This window comes from Balearica regulorum, chromosome 12 (assembly GCF_011004875.1).
Source record: "Balearica regulorum gibbericeps isolate bBalReg1 chromosome 12, bBalReg1.pri, whole genome shotgun sequence".
Lineage (NCBI taxonomy): Eukaryota > Metazoa > Chordata > Aves > Gruiformes > Gruidae > Balearica > Balearica regulorum.
The window spans coordinates 6,684,324-6,706,905 of NC_046195.1; the positions used below are offsets into that span (position 1 = coordinate 6,684,324).

The 22,582-nt window shown below is 36.3% G+C and overlaps 1 protein-coding gene across 8 annotated transcripts in view; it reads left to right on the plus strand.

Moving 5' to 3' along the window:
* The window catches only part of APBA2 (amyloid beta precursor protein binding family A member 2), a 109,531-nt gene that overhangs the window by 43,841 nt on the left and 43,108 nt on the right, over positions 1-22,582 (plus strand). For 7 of the 8 annotated variants that reach the window (XM_075764231.1, XM_075764229.1, XM_075764234.1 and 4 more), the window contains one exon: positions 20,793-21,793. The exons of the other annotated variant lie outside the window; for it this stretch is intronic. In XM_075764231.1, the coding sequence (XP_075620346.1) occupies positions 20,831-21,793 (963 nt within the window). In that variant the 5' untranslated portion in view covers positions 20,793-20,830. The remainder of the gene's footprint in view (positions 1-20,792; positions 21,794-22,582) is intronic. 8 annotated transcript variants of the gene reach the window in all.

Genomic DNA, 22,582 nt, shown 5'->3' on the forward strand with positions numbered 1-22,582 from the left:
GTTCATTTATTACAAATAATTGTTCCCTTTTATTGCCTTGAATAATCATCTTACTTAAAACCTGATCAAATTAAAGAGAAATACTGTGATTTCTAGGTTTGGCTTTTTTTTTTTTTTTTTTTTAAGCATTGAGCTTAAAATTAGTGTTATTTCTGACTGTACTTTGCAAAGCAGATGAGAAATTCTGCCCTTTTGTTCAGAAAAAATAGTGAAAGGGCTTAGGAACCCTACTGGAATGTGAAGGATCTTATTTAATTTTTTGTGTTATGTTGGATGATCAGCTTAATGGATGAATTGTGCAAGACATCTGATCCTCACACAGTTTTCTGTGTTCTTCTTTCAATTCAGGCTAGTAACGCACAAATTAGAACACTGTATGTGAACAACAATCTATTCAATATACATGCACATTAATTCCTGACAATTTTCTGACTCTGTATGGCAGATAACCCAAGCCAGGAAGTACAAAAGTGGCTTAGCATAGCTTGCAAATCCTGTGCCGTGAGTGTGAGCTGCCATAGCAGAATGCTTATGCTTGAGCTACTCTGAAAGGTTTATCTTGGGTGTCTCCAGTTTATTGTATCATAGGCATGCACTCACACACAGAGACCATGACTATTAAAATGGGACAAGTAGGATTTAGATAATACAAACTAAGAAACAAAATTAAATTGGAAGTGCATTTTTATCACCAGCCCTTTCAGTGATAATTCAAGGAGCATCACTGTGGTGGTGTGTGTTTATGGATATTTTATAAATCCAAGTACACAGAAATTTGCTTCTGTGGCTAAAATATTAAACTGGAATTTCAGACGAATCTTAAATAAATAGTTCTGGTTTTATTTTTATTTCTAATTTATTTTTAGTAATTTTTTTTTAGATGCATGTGTGAATTTCATTCAGCAGTACATACTTTGAGAATACTTGCCTGTGTTTTATTTAGCTAGTGAAATTTTAATCTTTATCAGCAGAGTCTAGGAGAGTGGGTGTTTATGACTGAGCAAGACTGACATTTTGAGCAAGATTACTACTGAAAGAAGATAGAGAAAAAACTAAGATATTTGGATACACGTTTGGAAAATATTTGGAAAACATTAAAAGGAAAGAAACTTGATAACTAATTTAAGAAATAAAAATCAGCGTAAAGTAATCAAGTTGATTCTTATTTACCTCTGCCAACTTTGTAGTTTTGAACATGTAGTTGCTTCCCCCTCCGCCCCCAGTGATATTCTCTTCTTCACAACTGTATGAAAGGCCAAGCAGAAATTGCATAATCTTTGGAAATAATGAAATTGAACAGAACCAAGCTGCAAAGATAAACTAAACACACTGGAGATAATTTTTGCTAATCCTTTTTGGTTACAATATTCTTACAGCGTGGTAGTTGCAATAGCAATAGATTTTTTTTTTTTTTTTTAAATTGAAATCCTTCTAAATAACATGATTTTAAAAAAAAGCCAGTTGTTTTGGGAAAGCTGAGGTTTAACATTTCTTTCAGGCATTCCTGTCTCTTATCAACAGCCAGTATACTCTGAATGCATTTGCTGCTTTGCCACTTAAGTTAAATGAATTAGTAAACACATTTAAGTGAGTCAGGATCAAATTTTATCCATTGGTACAACATTCTATAGATTTATAGATGCATTATAGATGACTGGTTTTGATCCCTAAGCTAACCATCCAGACACAAGATAGTCAAGATGTGCAACAGCTATGATTTACTTTGAGCCAACAAATCTCGTTATCTTTGTGTTACCAAATGTTAAATCATTGGCTTGAGGCCTGTTTTGAATAGCATGCACAACTTAATTGTGTGAAAGAAAAAAAGATGGTCCTTATTTCAGAGAATTATATTTTGAGACAGAGACATAATTTTAGCATTTTGGACAAATGTTGAAATTATAAGAAGCTGGAGTACAGAAAAGGAAGACGTGTGATAGAATAGGATGTAGAAATCTAAAATCTGAAATTTACAAACATGTAGTCCTTAACACAGATTACCAGCACACTGTTCTTAAGCAAGAAAGATATGGTATAGTATTCATAATCCCAACACTCACAGAGTAAGGTTATTTTTCAGTGAGACCCAATTGTATGGTTTGATAATGAATTTGACGATGACAGGAATGGAATGAAGGATAGGAGAAGTTTAAAAATAAGTAGTAAAAGAGTAAAATAAATGTGGCACTGCTACATTTATATTTTGTCTTTACAATGTGGAAAAAATTTACTCCCCTTTTCAAAGTTATTAATTCAGAGAAGAATATGTGAGTATGAGAAAGGATTTGCACAGATTGTTCAGATTTATGTGTCATCTATTGATGGAATGGAATTACAGTGCTTTTGAAAGGCTCTTGGTGCAGTAGCCTGGAGACTGAAATACTGTAGACATCCACACCATAGATTTAGTACAAGCACTTGAAACAAACCTTTTTTTAGTCAGCAGTCTTCTTACATGGAGATAATTGTTCTAAGGTGTAAGATGACTGTTAGCTTGTCACACAATGACCATACAGTCTTTAGCTTTTCTCCAGAAACTGTCTTCAAAGGTTTCTAAGAACTCCTACATACTGATGAGATTAATGCAGATGTGAAATGGGTATCTGGAAGCTAGTAAATAGTAGTGCTATGAAACTCTTGAAAAGTTTGTTCACTTTTATTAAAAAATTAAGCCTGCTTATTTTTCTGGTTATGTAGTCAATCATAGTTAATAAGGAAAAGATGGTTTCCCTGTAATTAAGGTAGTAGATGCAGGACTTCTCCCTGAGAAGCATTTTATTTTTCTGTGGTTGAATGTTGGAAAGAAGGCATGTTAAAGAAACACTGGTTATGAAAAAGGATGTGAAATCCCAAATCAGTATAAAGATCTATTTTATGTTGTGTTTTACTGAGCAAAAACAAAGAATTGCTGTTGCTGACATTAACTTCTGTAGGACCTTAATACTTGGTAACCAAATTCCAGGGTACTCTGCAATCGAATTGAAGCTGTTCAGTGTGTTTCTCAGAAGGCATTAATGTTGTAGAAAGCACACTCTTCTTATCTATTTAAAAAAAAACAACCCACATTTGAATTTCAGAAGGATTGCTTTCAGCAGCTTGACTCTATGTAAACACCTATTATATCTCTCTTTAGAGATATCAGAATTTTGTGGAACACTTCCTTGCTCAGAAGTGCCTCAGGTTAATAATTTTGTCTTTTATTACTAATTTTCATGCAAATAATTTGACCTCCTGGTATATGAGGTGATTTTGTGCAGTGACTTTGTCTGGTACGTTCTAATGACAGCAATGATGGTTTTTGTATTTGTCATTTTTGAATTTTAATGAATATTTTGAATGATAATTAACTATCCTCTGTGGACAAAATCGCCTTTAATCTAAATTGCGGATCTCTGCAGATAAGAGATCAGATTCTCCATAGTTAAAAGAGCAAATTTTGACCTAAGTGTTTGGAAAACTGATGCATATGAACTTTAATTTTGTAATAAATCAATAATTTTTAAATAGTTCTAGCAATAATTCCTCAATTTGTCTGAATAGAAGATATTTAAAACTAAAACATGCCTCCACATATCACCTTAACTTATGTGAAAGGGTAGGACTATCTTACAGCTATTCAATGGCAGAGTTTGACTTAGGTAATGTGCTATGCTGGCTTAGAGGAAAGATCATCAGGCCCAGTATCTCATCTCCCAGATGGCCAAAAGCAGATGCTTAGGGAAGATAAGAACAGAGTAATAGCTAATGAAACTTCCCCAGAACTGACTCCCTGTTTCTGAGTTTGGAACTCTTAATTGTTTTTTGCTTAGAGCATGGTTTTGGGTGGTTTTTTTGTTTGTTTGTTTGGTTGTTTTGTTGGTTTTTTTTTTTGAGGAAAGAGACAGGATTGCTGTCAAATTCTTCATTTTCAAGAGACTTTAAATGAATCTCACAAATTAGTAAGACTTCTTGTACAAAAGAAAGATGCAAATTTATTCTGTTTTACCTAAGAGACATTTCAAGCTAGGTTTTGTTCACTGAGTATGCTCTGTCTCCCATAAGGTTAAGTCTGGTCTGCATATTTAGATGTTATGTTTAGTTATGCATTTTCCAAATTACTGCTTGTAACTTAATAGCAATAAGATGTTTGTGGCTATGGTGCTAGTTTGGGAACCAGGAAATATAGGACCAGTTCACATATTTTGGGTACTTTAGCCTGGGCCATCAATGGATGGTAAGTGTACATTTCTGAAAACAGACAGGCAGCTCCGTATTATAAGGCTATGGGTCATGAACTACTCCCATTCTCAAAAGTAAATGATTGTGTACATACTTCGCTCTACAAGGGCTGAAATAGCCTTTCAGGTAAGCTGTGCAATACACAGATAGAAGGCTTAGTTCTGCCAGATACACTGAAGTCTAGTATGCATGCTGCTTCTGGACCTGACTGAAAACAATGAGTGTGGTATTTAATAAGTAAGTTGGCCTTAGTTTAGTCCTAGTCCCTATAGCCATAGGGAATGGAGAGCTGACAACAGAAGGTAACAATACTTCATTTGTCAATATCCATTTAAGTTGCAGACTTCTTTGTTGAGAGTATACATCCTTCATGTGCTCACACAAGCAGCTACCACAGCGGTAGGTAGGTCAGGTCACTGTATGTCTCTAATTCCAATACCAAATAACAGTTTAAAGCATTGTGGTCAGTACTTTGTTTTCAATAACTATTTATGTGTAAACCTGAGCTACAAACAGTATTATTCTGAGCACCTCTAAATAATGTTACATTCAAAATACTTGTTCAGGAAGAAAGGTCTTATTTTCGTAAGATGTATACATGCAAATTTTCTGCTGACATCTGATGGAAAAGCTGGTGGGTATAAAGGTTTCAAGCCATCGTGAGTATCTGCTAGAGTGACTGACAAAGTATTTATCTTCTAACCAGTTGTTATAAATTGGAGATTATGAATTTTACTGATGTGCAATTTAAGCCTTAGACACAGAAGGAAAAAATCTTTCTAATCTTGCTTTTCAAATGAGGTGATGATCTACTACAGAACGGTTTGCCTGAAACACAACCATCTGCAAGCTACAGATATTTTTCCAAAGGTTGGAAATGCAAAATCCCATGACATAATTCACTGCTAACAAAGCCTCTGATTATCTTCATTAGCTACTATTCTTATTAAATATTTATTTTTTTAAATGTCTCATAATTTACCTTTGCAATTTGCTGATTCTGCCTAAAAAGACAGACTATTTTATCTTGAAAAGAATTAACATAATAGTCTTTACCCTTATTTTATTCTTTCAAAAGATTTTTTTTTTAGTTATTTACTAAATCTGCCAGGAGCACAAGTATTTGTATGAGTTTGAAAAAGACAATGTTCTGCTAACAGGAGAAAAATACAACCTAATCCTCTTATGCTAATTGAATGGGGAAGGTGTTAATGGATTTCAGCAAGATTTTAGGGGTTTCATCACTGGGAAGAACTTCTTGCAATTTCCAGACTACTCTTCTGTATTTTCACTGCAAATAATATTCAGCGATATCTATTCTTATGGTATCTGTTCTGGACTGTATTTCCACCAGGAAAATGGTCTGAATACGTAAACTCCAAAAACGAATTCCTGTATATCTTACTTTTTTTGTTTTTGTGAGACTTACCCAAATGTGGTGAATAAATGGCCATGTAATAAATCTTTTAATACTTTTTGGATAGTGGTTAAAAATGAATTTGTGACCAGTTGGAGCTAGCTGTTTCCAGCTAGCCACTTGGAAGGATAGGTAATATTAAAAGTCTATAGACTACTAGCAATACTTAATTGTTATATCTTAGTAGATAACTGCTTATGGGGAATGTATCAATTGTTAATGCTTGCAAATCTAATTTATTTTGAGGTTTGATTCATTAAAATGATGCTGTCAATCCTTTCCTGTAACCTTTTCAAGAAAATTTCATTTTTTTTCCTATGATAACATTAAGTGAGTGCTCAAGAAACTGTTCACAGGACTTCAAGGTCAATAGTGATAAAAAGAAGTCTTTTGGAAGAGTTGTTTTATGCTGAGAATCAAGAAGTTGTAAAAATTTGGGTGTGAACTACTAACCTGATAGTTAAACCCTGAGTTATTAGAAAGTTAAGCATCTCCATTTTCTTTCACAAATGAGGCCTTCCCAATGACCTACCTCCACAGCTATTGGAAATGGACAGTCTCAATATTCTAACCATTCATAGAATGAATGCTCTTGGAGTAAGGTCAAGAACGTTTGGCTTACTGTTCTTAAGTAGTGCAGTTTGAAATGTTTTCCTGAATCTCCAGGTTTTGTTTAAAGTGACCTATCCTTCTACATTATTATTCAAATAGTATACTTTGTTTATACCTTTACCTATAACATGACATTAGTATTCATGAAAAGAAAGCTATCTTTTTTTGCACAAGGCTTGGGAGGCACATGCATGAAATCATGTTGCAATGATTAATTAATTGCCTGTGGTAAGCATTTCAAGTTTTATTGTGGTAAAAATTGGAACAGATGCATTGTGCCAAAAAACTTCAAAGAATCATTACTTGGTAAACTCTAAACTAAAGCATAAAATGCTAATTAAGTTTTAAAATATTAATTGCTTATACACCATGTATTTTTAAATAAATATAAAATTTAAGAATTTTTCTTCCTTTGGAATGGCAAAAGGACACATCATTTTAAAATAGTGGCATGCTAAAATGGCCCTATTTTTTTTCCTGTGCTATTTTTCTTTAATATGACATCACCTTTTTGCATGAAGGTGTACACTAAAAAAATTGGACTTTTTTAGGACATTTATTTCAAAGAATAAAGTTGATGGCAATAAAAGCAAAAAGTTAAAGGCATATTAAAAGGCATAATTCTATAACATTAAAATAACAATAAAGTAGCCTCTCTGTAAATTAAATTGATCTAGGATGAGAGTGAACAGTAATTGTTTAGTGAAACCACAACTTTTTCTCAAAGAATAAATGGAGTGGAAAACAGTTGTATTGGTAAGAGCGCTATATTTTATTAATGTGTAGTTCACATGTACAAAGTCTAGGGTGCTTTCTGGTGTACATGGAAATGTATATTAACAGCTAACAGCTCTTAAAAGCTGTGAGTGTATTGAAGATATAAAGTGTTGCCACAGTGCTTTTATGATCTTTGCATCTACTCTGAAGAGCTAATTTTTAAATAGCCATAGTTTTCCAAAAGCTGTAAAGAAAAAAAAATTATTTCAGATACACAAATCTCAGGAATATAAGTGGTCGCTCTATTTCAGGTGGAACTGGATACAACCAAATGGAACATTTTTATTATGTATATTTAATGATGATTTTGAATTAACTAACACTACCTTATAGTTATCTGATATTGTTAACAGATAAATATATTCTGTTATATAAATAAAGTACTTAAATGATAATGTTTAAATGGTAAGATTAGAATTTTTGAAGAAAAGAAAAAAAGGCACAAAGAACAACAGGAATTGCATCACTTACGTTGAGATCTTATTAGAAATATAATTTGGTGTGGGGGCCAGTATTGTCACTGACTGGTTGGGACATTACTGTCTTGGCATTCCTCAAAAACCAGAGAAATATAAATTTCTCTGATGAACTAACTCATCTTTCCAAATTACTTTAAGATTAGAATAGCCCCATAACTTTTCTAGAGAGATTCCTAGTCTTTTCCAAGTGGGAGCAGGGATTGAGGGAGATGAAGTTATAAATATACTACTTATACCTATGTAGATAGTGGTACCCATACCTATGTATATGAGATACACAACAAATATACAAGCATAACATGCATGATGTCTTAGGGAAGCCTTATTTCCATCAGAAGAAAATGGGAGGGTTAAACTGGGTGTCTGACACCCAGTTTCCCAAATTAAAGGTTTCTAACTTGTGATGAGCTAAAATTATTCTTGCATGTGTGTAAACCTATTTAGCTAACGCCCATGGAGTTCTATTATATCTATGTGATAGCAACAGAGTGCAAAGCTTTCTCTAACAGCTTTAATTTAACCAATTTTCTTTCCTTTTGTACTGCACATCAGGTTCAATAAAACTTGTTTTCCTTGTAGCCGACAGTAATCTCCAGTCTAGTTTAGTATGATTATGAATCTGGAACTCAGTGCAAGGAATATCTCAGATTACCAGGCTTCAGAGAGCAGTCCGTGTAGCCTGCACCACAACAAGAGGGAGTTTTCTACTAAAAAGAAATGGTCCAATGTACAGCTTAGATTTGTATTCTTGTGGAAGAGAATCTCATGGAACCAACAAATTTTGTTTCTTCTTACTGTTAGGACCTCCTTTTTGCAATATCATTTGTTTCTCCAGCAACATGGAAATTTGGAATTTATACATCTTGTCAAAAGTGCTAATCCCTCACCTTTGAGGAGGTCCCCAAATCCTGCCTCACCTTTTACGTATACCCCCAAGTTACTAGTCACTGTGTAGGTCTGATGGCTTAAAAGGCTCCTCTAGAAATTTGCCATCATGGATTAACATTTTTTTCATGTTCTAGCCAAAATAAATTTTATCTTACCCTTGTACAACATCTATGACAGGACACCTTCCAGTCATTATTCAACCCATTTCAAAACACTGAATTCAAGACAGAGGATGGATTCCATATATTAACAGACGCTTTAGGTGGAGTAATTTAGTTTTCTTACTAAAGAAGTAGTTAAATCTACATTGGGGCCAAATTAATAAGTTGTCCTTTAGTAGTTTTCCAGTGAACAATCTTTTCAAACATATACCATACTGTAGAGTTAAGAAGGAAATTTAGTTTTGTTGGCTGTTTTTTATTAAACGTTTTAAGTTGACAAAAAATACTGTGTTAGACTTAAGAGTTCGAAGAAGTTGCAATAAATAGGTGATGTTTTTGCATGTCAATTGTATGAGGCCAGTATTGATTTGTACAATTGGCCCTTCTGACCTCAGTAGTTTTCCAACAGACAAATATAGCTGCCTCCAAGATCAGCGTCTGTTTTATCTTGTTTGAATTTCAGCCACATAGTCTCCCATAGTTACAATAGCACTGGCTCATGGTATGCTTATAGCGATTTGTTATAATTCAGTGCAAAGTCAGTATAGAAACTGACCTTGTTACTGAGATAAAATATTACCTAGGAAATTGCAAGATGAACATAAAAAGCATACAAATTAGCAGGAGATAGAAAGATTGCCAGACTTCTGAGTAGCCTCCATAATCAGCAGAAAGGTATTCTGCAAAGATTACAACTTTGTACAATCCATTCTAGAACAGCCTAAAAATTCTACCAAAGCTCTGGATCGATCGCAGGTTGTCTCACAGTGGCCAGAACGTGAATTGAATTGGCATATATTCTTCATAACACAATAATGTTAATATATACTTTACTTTTCCCTTATTCCTGTATTTCCTTCCCTTATTCCCAGGGAATTAGGAAATACTTAGGATAATCATGAGAAGATACTAAAATTTATATTTAATAATAAATAAATTTTAAAGTTGAAGCCTCTGCATAGCTAACGGTGGAGCATTTATGTGCAGGTAAAACATGAGGGACACTTTTTCGTTATTTAAAACTGATTTCTTGGAGGAAGGCAGCCACAAGGACAGGCCATAACATTTCATTGCCTTAGTTTTAGAGGCTCATCTTATTCTGTTGAATAAGAATAGTCTGCTTCTGTCCCTCCTCCAGTTTAAAGATACCTGCTATGAGGATATATTTTTGGTGGGTTTTTTTTTTTATAACAGGTATAACACTGCAAAACTGATGCTAATCCTAAAATCTTTACTCAAGCAACTGCATGGATGTGGCATTGCAGGTTTGGTATCCCTCTGAGCTGTGGAATTCAACTCTAAAGAATGATTAAGCCCCATCAACAATAAATTATAAAAATATGTAATCACATTTAATTATTACTTCAACAGGAAATAGCTAATCTTTTTAATTTTAAAAGCTACATGCAGTTGGGATATATGTTCAAGAATACCATTTCTGCGATGCTGTAGGATTTTACACTGTCTTTAGCATATCTTTGTGTCTGTTCTGCTTTAATTTCTGTTAGTAGGTTCTAATTATAGAGCACTTCTAGAATGCCATTTACAAGGTAATTATTGCATTTTAAAGGCTTATTAGATTAAACCAAGCAGAACAAATATTATATACCATGAAAAGAAATGCAAGAAAATTGTACAATCTTTTAAGAATATGAAAAATAATTAAGTAATCTCAGAAACCTCTTGATATCATCTAGTGAATAACACGAAAGGAAGGTTGTCTGACCTATAGAAAAGCAATTGTAAAAATTTCACTTTCATGTGAGGTAATGAAACATTTCAAATATACTGAGGGATCATGTTGATGTGGTTTAACACGAGCAAAAGACATTCCATCGCAAATTATCTATTGGTTTCAGTGTGAGGAGGTGTACATTAGATATGACTGGTCAATATATGCTATTCATTTCTTCAGTATATACATACGCATCTCATTCTACTCAGAATGTAACCTGCTTGCTGACAAATTCATTATAGCAAGGTAGTAGTAACTCAGGACAGTCTGCTCCATTTTAAAACCACTGCCTGTGGCTACAGGGATGTGTATTTTGGAAATCCTAGGCTGTTGAGGTATCTAGTATACTGCAGCTGTTGTAGCTTTAAGCAGAATTTCTGCAAGACTGCAACTGAAATAATCGTAACGTACAGAAACATGCATTTGTTATCTCAGAATTTTATTTTCTCACTCTACTGTCAGTTGTTAAAGCTAATAAAATAAGCATAATGGTGAGTAAGAATAGATATATTCAGCCTATTCAATGATTTTTTTTTTCCAAATTAATATCTTTTGTGATTACCTCAGATTCACAGTAGACACAGTTGAGTAAACAGTGAATGATAAGTGAATTATTTTTTTTCCTTAGCTACACAGGAAGACCCTAGTGGCTACTCTTGAAAAAACTAGCAAGTCATGTATTTTAATGCCATCTATTTTTAGATGCTGCTCATTTTCTCTGCCTCCACACATTTCCCTCATTTCTTTAAAAGCCATTCTTTCTCTGGGCTTCCCATGCAAATTTCTTGCTGTTTTCTAATTCTATGTTTCAATTATGTTAAGCATATTAAAATACTACCTAGATGATAAATTGAAGCTCTGAAACACTAAATAGCACCAGATTTATAGTTGCCTTTAGCTGTTTTTCCTCCTGGACTGTCCCAGCTGTGCTTTGAACAAAGCAGAAGGCAGGTGATATGAATCTGGAACTTAACATGATGCTCCTACAATTAACAAATTTAAATAAATTTTGTTGATGTTTTTAATTTGTTACTTCATACTTTATTTTTGTCTTTACTGAAAACAAGGGATTGTGTACACCTGGAAGCAAGGTTAGTGTTGTATGAACACCAGCTGCTCTCAGCACTGCCACTCAGCCTCTGCAGTTGAGCTACCAAACTCACAGTGGTTATCATATGAGCTAGGGGCACTGGGGGAACATAGGCAGCCTCTTCAGAAGATGTGTTTGGTGGTTTTCTGGCTTCTCTATTCAGAGGATGTAAAGTACTTTCTTTCCTTTGAGCTTGAGGGAGCCCCAGTCTTACCTCTGCCCAGCAGGTAGTTGGGACAGGTGTTGATAGAAGAGGCTAAGAAAAAAATAAAGTATCAAAAAGACATCTAACTGCAGTGTTGATTTTGTGTAAAAAAAAAAAAAAAAAAAAAAATTGACAGACCGTCAACATTTTCTAAAGGCACTCATGGAAAAGAGTCAGATTAAGATAGAGTAATTTTGAATTGAATTTCACAGGACAAAAGAAAAAGGATTTCTAAAGCCCAAGAGGTTTCTGCTTGCTGCAAACAACGGTGCTTTAAAATGTATTTGCTTATTTGAGGTTTGCTGGATTTTATTTTAAATGAAGGAAAAAGATGGAAAATTTAAATAACAAGTTGCTCTTAATTCTATCCACATTTTATGTTTGCAACTCTTATTTTTAGGTCACTATCTAGAAGAGGTCAAGTATGTGAAAGTAGAAATATCTTAAAATAAATAGCAAAAGAGCTCATTTAAGACTTGTCTGGCTTCTGTTAGCTGTCTCATACCTGTTGTGGGTTGGGATGAAAATTCTCTTGGAAGGAAGAGGAAATAGAAAAGATTGTTTAGGGCATTTAGCAAGAGCCAACAGAAACCAGAAATTCTTATCTAGTTCAGCTGTAAACGTCCTGGAAATGTCCTAAATTGTCAACAGCACTGACAAAACACTTCAGGTTTATTCATATATACTTTCTATTGAAGTTTATTTTCTAAATGGCTTTGACTGTTTTCAGTCAGGCTTTTCTGCAAAAAGTCACATTAATAATTTAAAAATTCTTCATCAAATGTATTGTTCATGTGTGACAACTCATTGAAAGAAATACACTCCCCATAAATTCAGTGTCCTCTCCAATTCTCTTTGAGTTTGCCTGATTTTTTTTTTTAATAGCATCAATAGCACTGTTGAACAGTGATGTAAGTCTGCAAGGTTACATTAGTGTGACTTATCTAAACACTTGTTGTATTCATAAAGAGTACGTAGAAAGCTTTCTGAGAGAAGATCGTTAGCATACACCATAAAAGGCAGAAGTGGCATTCACGAGACCAATTTAACTGCTGGCTTAGGCTGTTGATAGTCAGATTGGAGTTCTGTACACAAACAAATGCTAGACCTCAGTCCAGTTTTCAATCTCAAGTTTCACAGAAAAATCAGATCTAAGGTGCTAAAACCATAATTTTTGTACCCAGACAATTCCTCACTTGAAAGTATTCTTTATGGTATATTTTCACAAATAGGTGAATGAAGCCTTTTCATTGCTTTATAAACAAAGAACCAACCCTAAGTGAGACATCAAGTCACAGAGACTAGAGCTTAGCACTACCACACCTTTATGATTTCTCAGGTGTCTTGGTGATGGTTTTTTCCCTCCAAAAAGTTTTTGCTGGGTTTTGGCTGAGGAAATGGGCCATCTCTAAGACTTGCAGGTTCAAACAGTGCCCCTGAATCTCCTATGGCCACAAAAATCCCAGAGAAACAGGCATTTTGGGATATGCTGGACCTGCTGAACATGCATTGCACAACAGACATGCATGCATTTGACTATATTTGCATGTATTTACTGCACATACAGATCTAACATCCTGGACATAGAAGTACCAGTTCTGCTTACATCCTAATACATGATTGAAACTTCTGTCCTAGGTCTTTCCCATGCCTGAAATAACAAGGTTGCGGTTTTGTAGAGGGTTTTTTGTTTTAAATTCAAAGGCTTTAAAGAAAAGGGCTAGGCATTTTTAACAGGCCTCGCTAATAATTATTGTCAGGTTGTGCTAGCCATACTCAGAGAAACTTTTCCTGATTTTAAAAAAATTGAGATGCCACTCAGAATGGCCTAACATGACCCTAATTTAATTATATTGTGGTAGTTCTGATTGTAGGACAGTGTCTTACTGTTTCTGAATACAGATGCTAGAAGATCATGTTATGCAGGCTCACTCTACATATGGGGGACCAACACCCCCAGTCCTCATTCGCTAGATGCCCTTCCACCTTTCCTTCATTAGAGAAATTGTGCTTCTTCTGAAATCAGCATCCACACGCTTAGTCTGCTGTGAGTTACACAGGTGGATTGGGGTTCCTATGAGAGTAAGGATCCCATTTATACCTGTTTTTAGAAGAGTTGGCATGTTATCCTGCACTCTGCTTCTGGAGCTCTGCATGATGAGTTCTCACTGTCTGTAGAGTCAGATCTACTGAAAAATGAACATGAAGTTAATACAGTTTGGCCTTGGAGAATCAAATGACTGTAGAATCTGACATAGTCATGGCAGGCTCATGTTCTGTTATCTGCTTATTAAAAATTCTAGTTCCCAGTCTAGGATCAGTCACAATTCATCTTGGCTGACTTAGCAGATGGCAGTCAATTAAGTCTTCTGTAATGAAAGCCTACTGAGAAATACTATTAGTTTGATATTAAAATTGTTTTGAAGAAATTGAAGTTAGATTTTTTTTCTACTTTAACTTACGTGCTTATTGGAAAAGAGACTGGTATAATTAGTGTAAGTTCCTACAATTGTGAATTTTCTGATGCAGTTCTAGTGAAAAATACTATTGTCTCAGTACAGTTGAACTGAGTAGCTTGATAAATATAGCATTTCTAAGCATGTCTGTTGAAAGGGTTGGGTATATTTTTTACAGCATTTATCAACTGTGAATGTATAGGGCTATCATACAGAATAGCTTAAGTCATCAGTGCATTGAAACAGCTCAACAGCAGAGAAGCAAGCCTGTAGGCCATATGGGCTATAATCTAGCCTGATGGTAAGTTATGTTGCAATGTTCATGTTCCACTTACATCTGAAGATGACTTATAAAGAGTAGAGAATTACTTCTTTTTAGAACCAATGTAATAGCAGCTAGATTCTCCTGGATATTTGGGGAAAATAGGAAGTATTAAACAATTTCAGGAAAGCAAAACTTGCATAGGAATTTTGTCAAAACTGACAAAAGGTACAGGTATTTCAAGTGTGGGAGAAAGGAGAGTGAGAAGTAGATGAAGAAAGGACCCTAGAGATAAGTGAGCAGGAAAGGGGCCTTGCAAAAATAAAGCGACTATATCAAATTGAGGCCAGTAAAAATTTATGTTCAACTATAGGTTACAAAAGCAGGGCTCAAAAGATCATTTGGCTGTGGAAAAGCATGCAATAGTACATGTTTGTTGCCAAAGGAAGCTAACAACCCTCTCAACCCCCAATCCCCTCAGATCACTATGCATCTTAAATGAAGAACTGTCAGAGAGCTTGTTTTGCTCCCCCTAGAACGCTTGTGAATCAAGTACATATGTAAAGCAGTTCTTTAAACACAGCCAGGAATATTATATTGACTATTTCACTTTATCACCATGTTTACAATTGTGTACCATTTCCCATTTTTAATGCTAATTTAATTGGTCTCTCTCCATAGGAAGAAAGTAATGAAGGTATCTTTCTACACAGGTGAAAAGATGTAGAAGTGTTAAGTTCCATAAACCCTCTCTGCATCTGTCTGGGATTAGGTGCAAGGAATTCAGGAGAAAGCTAATAACTATAATGAGCACTGATTAGAATAAATTCCAGCTGTATGCCAGTAGTCCTGTTTCTAGGAACAGAAGAGATTGGTTGCCCTACGCATGCTCCTTTTTACTGCCACATAGAAATGCGGCATGTGTTTTCTGGAGACTGATTTCCTTTTCCTCTCAACATTGAGCTGAGGCAGGGAAACAGGAAAAATAAAACAAAACTATTATTGAAAGAAAACATTTTTGTTGAGAACCCTATGTAACTTGGCCCCTTGATCACTGATCATGACAACACTGATGGAGCTTTAGCAATGCGCTGCACAAAGACAAATCAGCATTTGCTTGTCTCAGCAAAATAAAATTACTGAAACCTGAGGAGAGTAAAGAAAGATACAGCACCAACATGCGCACACACACACACACCCCCCCGCCCCCGTTCTGAGGAATACTTCTTTTCTCAGTCAGAAGTTGAAAAATGCACTTGGAGTGATACAGAAGCTTGACCTAATTCTCCACTATCAAGGAGGAAGCTGAGATGCCAGAAATAGGAGGGAATCTTACAGCAAGCAGAGGAAATGACCTGTTGTCTCAATTGAAGCCTTTAATCATAAAGTGCCTCTGGATCCAGCAAATCATTACTTCTATCTTCACTTCAGAGGACATCAGAGTAATGTTAGAAATCCAATATTTTCTCTTAATTTCAAGAGCATTCTTAGGAACTGATATGTAAATATTAGCTATGTGACCTTCTAACACCATAGATTTCTTGAAAATTAGGAAAAGTATTAATCCCTGCAGTAGGTGACTCAAGGCTTCTGCACAGTAGACTGAGTAGCAGAACATATGGTAAAAATTTGGTATTTATTGCATTTCTCAAAAAAAATCCATATTCTGTTTTGTTCTTTTAAAATCTGAATACATTGGGTTCAGTTAATTGTCATCCCCATAGATAAACTAACATCTCTGCAGGGGAGAAGATGGAAGAGTTTGGATCTGTGGTCATCAGGTACTAGCACCTTACTGTGTGACATGAGACAACGTGGAAAAAGCCTAGAATGATTTTAGGTTTTAAAAGATTCACATTATTTTAAACCTCATGTAACACTAAAGTATTTTTCTATGGAGCCTGAGAGATATTTTGAAACAGTGGAAGAAAATATTAGAACAGCCAAGGTAGCCTAGTTCGAGTTAAAATACACTACTGTCAAGGAAGCAGTTGTATGTGCAGCTCCATAAAGAGCAATTCACAGACTTGTGTTTGAAAACTTTTTAGTAATTCAGATGTGTCAGTACAGTTGTAGATGTTACATTTCATAGTTGAAGATGATATAATCAGTGCATATTCAGTCTGCAATTCAGAGGCTGAGAATAACAACTTCTACAGTTATGCGATCAGTACTTGGTTTCCTAAAAACTAGTGCCTGACTGAAGATGACAAAGGTAAGGAGGCCAACTAGAATTGTAATTGTTGTGCAGAGATTACTTTGCAACTTCAGTTTCCATAACATTTAGATCAGCCTTGCCTCTTATTGAAAAATAAGGCTTATTTTACCACCATTTGGAAAAACGTACCTCAATTTCAGCATACAGGGGTAAAGCACTGTCTTCAGTTATGGCCTCAGACTGAATTAACTGAAAACCAGTTTCCTGTGTCCTTCTAGTATTTCAGTGCTAGACATGCTTGAGAGGACCTCCTTTCTCTATTCCTTATTACCTATGCTCTAAAAAGTTTCCAATCTGCCAGTATTTATTTGAAGTTCTTCCTTCACACTCCCTCCATTGTGCATATGCTGCACTTTCACATGCCACTGTTGGGGGAGAACTGCAGCTGCTGTCATTAATGCTGCCCAGCTGATAACCATTTTCTTAGAGCCCTCAGAGCCCCTAACCTGGCCATTTCCCAGCAGCTGTTGTAGCTGCCATGCATCAGTCACCCCTCCTTCTCTAGGCTTGTGCCCTGCCTAGCCACCAGCTTTTGGCTCTCAGACTATGTACGGATGGCTTCCTGTGACATGCACCGTTATACAGTATCTAGCGTGTAGCAGAGTTTCTTGCAGTAAGTAACATCTATGAACATTCAACTACTGGAATTTATAAAATGATATCACTGCAGTGATGCCACTTAAGGTAGTTTCACGGCCTAGATACTAAACAAAGATTCTTAGAAGTGAATGGAAAAACTCCATTACACTGGCTAAAAAAAAAAAAGGGGGGGGGGTTCTCATTTCCATATGCTTTAGGAAAATCTTGAGTCATGAGTTTCAAACTGTGCTTGTGTTACATGCTTTGTGCTTCTTTATCTTCAGTTACGCTGTAGTGAATTGTGTGCCAGGTCTACTGCACTATAAATTTCTAAGTATTAATTAATATGAAGAACATTTCTAGTATCTAGTAGACTAAGGCCACTGCAGATGAGAACAGTACTTCCCCTAAGAGATACTAATTTGTTCTGTTCTTGACAAGAAATAACTTTCAGTTAAGACAGATGAGGGGTCTGTAGCTCTTTCTTGCATTGCCATTCAAAATTACCTTTTTTATAACCTTCAGTCTTAACTTTAGACATGTTTGTATAGTGTGCTTACCCATTCCTGATCTGGTTATACAAGCAATTTATCTTGCTTATGGGCAGTTTTTTTGCAACCTGTATAGAGCATTGCAGTGTTAACTTGATTGCTTTTTAATCCAGTATAAAATGGATTATTTGTTTATACTGCAATCACAGTGTAGAAACATTCTTAGTTTGCAGTAAGTAGAGCTAACTAAATTGGAGGCCACACTAGTGGACAGATTGCTTGGTGTTCAGAGTTTCTTATAATTGATTCCAAAGTATTGATTGATAGCTAGTTTACTAAAGGGATCATAGCGGGCATACAGATACTATTGAGAAAGTCTTAAAACTAAGCCTGCTAGTTCTAATAGTGAGAAGGTACAAGTAATCACTGGGAAAGTTTTGCCTTCTCTGATTTTCTCATTTAAAACTTCACTTCAGATGTACTATTTACTTCAAAGCTTACTGTCAGGGCTAATTCTGCACGGTCTCAATAACTAAAAAGGGCTTGAATACTGCGTTCCTTTCATGTCTCCTTGTATCCCAGAATCTAGAATCTCCATTTTAGGGAGAGCTTAGATTTGCCTCGTGGTGGCATTACACTAATCCATAGATACATCATATTCCTGGATTTATCACAAAGGTTTGGGGTTTTTCTTGTGATATCAGAAATTCTGCAAGGATATCCGAGGCGCTAGGTAACAGGATATTTTTGATAAATTCATGACGGCTAGGAAATTCATCTCTATATGGCTGCCCTAATCCTCTAGCTCCATGCTAGTTCTATTGCTCTGTGTGCACACAAGACTTGGGAAACTGGCCATGTCAAAATGATTGCGTGGTTGGCCAACATGCCTTTGTTACATGCATATAGTAAAACATGCAGTTGGGTGGTGCCTTTTAGAAGCCTGTGTCTGAGCTCAATTCATCCCGGTTAAGTAACTGCATACATCAAGCTTATCAGAAGTATACAACAATGAAATACACATAGAAACATATACTGGAAAGTACATTGTTTTCCCCATCCAAATCACACACAGCAGATCACAGTTGTCAAGTCTGTCTAGGATTAGCCATTTTCTTTATTTTTACTATTTTTGATAGAGTTCATATAATCTCTGCTTATTTATTTAGACAAAAATAGGTAATTTAAAGATAGCACAAGTATCTAGTGGGAAGAATTAATGAGCTTTTATTGTATATGTGTCTTTTTTCCTGGCATATAGATTGTTTGAAAAAAAATCTTGCAGAGGGACCTAGACAGATTGGAACATTAGGCTGTGATTAAAGGGATGAAATTTAACAAGTTGAAATGCCAGATTCTGCACCTGGGACAGAGTAATACCAAGCACAAATATAAATTGGGAGAGGAGTGGCTGGAGAGCAGCCCTGCAGAAAGGGATCTGGGGGTGCTGGTTGGCAGCAGGCTCAGTACAAGTTAGCACACCCTGGCAGCCAGGAGGGCAAACCACATCCTGGGGTGCGTCAAACACAGCATCACCAGCTGGTTACGAGAGGTGATTATCTCTGTGTTCAGTGTTGGTGCAGCCTCACCTGGAGTACTGCCTGAAGTTCTGGGCCCCACAATTTAAGAGGGATGTGAAGGTCCTTATGCATGTCCAAAGGGCAACAAAACTGGCTGGAAGGAATGTCCTATGAGGAATGGCTAAGGACTTTGGGCTTGTCTAGTGTCCTGGTTTCACCTGAGAGAGTTAACTTTCCTTCTAGTAGCTGGTATAGTGCTGTGTTTTGGATTTAGTACAAGAATAATGTTGATAAACTGATGGCTTTAGGTGTTGCTAAGCAGTCAAGGACTTTTCAGCTTCTTATACTGGCCTGCAAATGAGAAGGTGGGGGGCACCCAAGAAGCTGGGAGGGGACACAGCCAGGACAGCTGATCCAAACCGGCTAAAGGGATATTCTATACCATATGACATCATCCTCTGTACATAACTGGGGGGGTGGGCCAGGAGGCAGTTTGGCTTGATAACTAGCTGAGTATCAGCATTGGTTGGCTGTGCATCATTTGTTTTGTATATTCTTTTATTATTGTCTTCCTTTCCTGTCCTATTAAACTGTCTTTATCTCAACCCACAAGTTTTACCTTTTTTTTTTTCCTTTTCAATTCTCTGCCCCATCTCACTGGGGGTGAGTGAGCAAACAGCTGTGTTTTAGCTCCCTGCTGGGTTCAACCACGACATCTAGTTTGGAGAAAAGGAGGCTGAGGGGTGGCCTCATTGCTCTCTACAGCTTCCTGAGGAGAAGTAATGAGGGAGTTGATCTCTTCTCTATCCAGTGACAGGACATGTGGGAATGGTTCAAAGCCGCACCAGGGGATATTTAGACTGGGCATTAGGAGCATTTCTTTACTGAGAGGGTGGTCAAACACTGGAACAGGCTTCTTAGAGGTGGTTGGTGCTCCAAGCCTGTCAGTGTTTAAGAGGCATTTAGACAATGCCCTTAATAACATGCTTTAACTTTTGGTCAGCCCTGAAGTGGTCAGGCAGTTGGACTAGATTATTGTTGTAGGTCCGTTCCAACCAATATAGTCTAACGTAAAAATAATATTTGGTTTAACAATAGGAGATACTTAATGGCATCCAGCTAGTAAGAGCTGATAAACCAGTGAGTGCTTTTTAAAAAATAACTTTATTGATAGCAGTGCATTATCCTTTAGTGCCCTGTGAGACTGCCAAGTTAATAGAATTATTTTCCTTCAGTTTTGGTAAGAGCAGGTCAGATTCTAAATGCATGCTTTCAGTACACATTAAAGAAATACCTAAGCTGAATATTGAAAAGAGCTCCTGTTTACTGCATAGCGATCAAAGTGTGACCCCTTACTGGCAAGAAAAAGAAATTGAAAACTAATTTCAAGGTTCAGGATTAATTCTGTCAAATTGACAGAAGCAATCCTACACTAGAATACATTTAGCATAAATGTAGAACCTTCTCTTCATCTGTTCCTTTCAGTGTGCAAGTTACTACTTTGATTTCATGGTTCCATAACCTAAACATTTTACGAGTTAGTTGTCTGTGAATCTGGTTTAAATACCTACAAACACATCCTTTAATAAAAACCACATAAACCTATCAGTTTGTTTCCTATTAACATCACCGATCTCTACTCATGACCTTTTCCTGAATGTGTGTTTTTTCATCTTCCCTACAGTAATTGCTTAGAAATGATTGTCATATAAGGAGTTGGCTATGGCAAACAGGAAACGTCAAAGCACTACAGCCAACATGCTGGATCACAGAGTGAGAGCTTGCCCTACTTCATCTCACAACAGGGAGCCTCAAAATGAAGAAAGTGACCTTCCTATTGAAGATTATGCAGCAAAGGAGGCAGAACTAGCAACTGTCAGACAAGGCAGTCCTACACCTGTGGAACACGAGTGCAATGATCATAGCGCAGATGGTGACTCCAGCTCTGACTATGTGAATAACACCTCTGAGGAGGAGGACTATGATGAAGGCTTGCCAGAAGAGGAGGGGATCACATACTACATTAGATACTGTCCAGAAGATGACAGTTACTTGGAAGGAATGGACTGTAATGGGGAGGAATATGCTCCCCATGAGGAAGACCATGTTGAAACAGATGAATGTCAGGAAGCTGTAGAAGAATGGGCTGAAGGTAAAATTCAGCACCAAGATGAAAATGAAGTGACAGACAGGCAAGAGTGGCAGGAAGGTCAAGATAATGGTGTTCAGATTTTGGAGGATGACGTGTCATCTTTGGAGATTCAAGACCAAGAAAACATACAGTATTGTCAAAGTGAAGGTGGCTATCCAGACTATTACCCAGCAGAAGCTAATGGAAACTCACAGGGAACATCACCATACCATTCTAGAAAAGAGGATGCAGAGCTGGAAGAGCAGGAAGAGGATATTGACCAGATTGTAGCAGAAATCAAAATGAGCATGAGCATGAGCAGTATTAATAGTACAACAGAAATGAGTCCAGAGCACACTGGGACTGAAAACGTGGCACATGACTATAAAGAGACTTCTTCAAAGGGAGAAGCTGTTCACAGTGCTAACAGGCATGAGGGGAGGCCAAAGTCACTGAATATCCCATCTGCCTCTAAGCACAGTGGAGATGTGCCTAGAGGTTTTAAAGCAAAGTCAAGAACCCCAGAGGACAGACATAAGTGGCCACAAGAACAGGTATGAGGATCTTTGTTTAACCAGACTGTCAGAACCATTATGCAAGTGTTAAGTTAGTTATTCCAAAAGGAATTAGAGAGCAATATTCTTATTTTTACTTTTACTCTGTATTACATTCACAGCTACAAAATCACATGGTATATTTAGAAAAAGGTACTGAATGTAGTCAATGTAGATAGAGAACTAGGAAAGATTTTGCAGAGAACAGACAATTCTAAGTAAAACAAGGTATTCCGGATGTGTGGAGCAAAACTAGTTTATTTACACTATTTTTATTCTGCATTGACATACTAGATAAAAGTGGGGTCAGCATTGAAATAGTTGAAGGGTTTTTTCCATTAAGGGCTCCTGTTCACCTTAGCGGGTAGTTAATTTCTTTTGTTTTCAGAAGAACATATGCCGAGGCTAGATACCGAATATGTTAAAAACAACTGCAAGAAGTGCCTGCATATTGCTGTTGTTGTACTAGCTGGGCATATCTTGACCTTAGCAAGAAGGAAGAAATAGGTGGTTTACTTGTACCAAAAATCCTGTTAAGCAGTTTTATCACAAGACTGGAGGAGATGTTAATTAAAACCAATTAATTAAAAATTAATTTTCTTGTTCTAATGTTTAATGCCAGAAAAAAAGAATCTAGGAATGAAGCTCAAACTTTTCTAGAGGAACAGAGGTGTTTTTTTTAAAGTTTCAAATTCAATGTGCTTACTTCCTTAAAGAGAGACATCTAATTCCCTTTGCTTTAAGGTCTGTTTAAAGCTTTGACTTTGCATCTCAAGTTATATGCAGCTG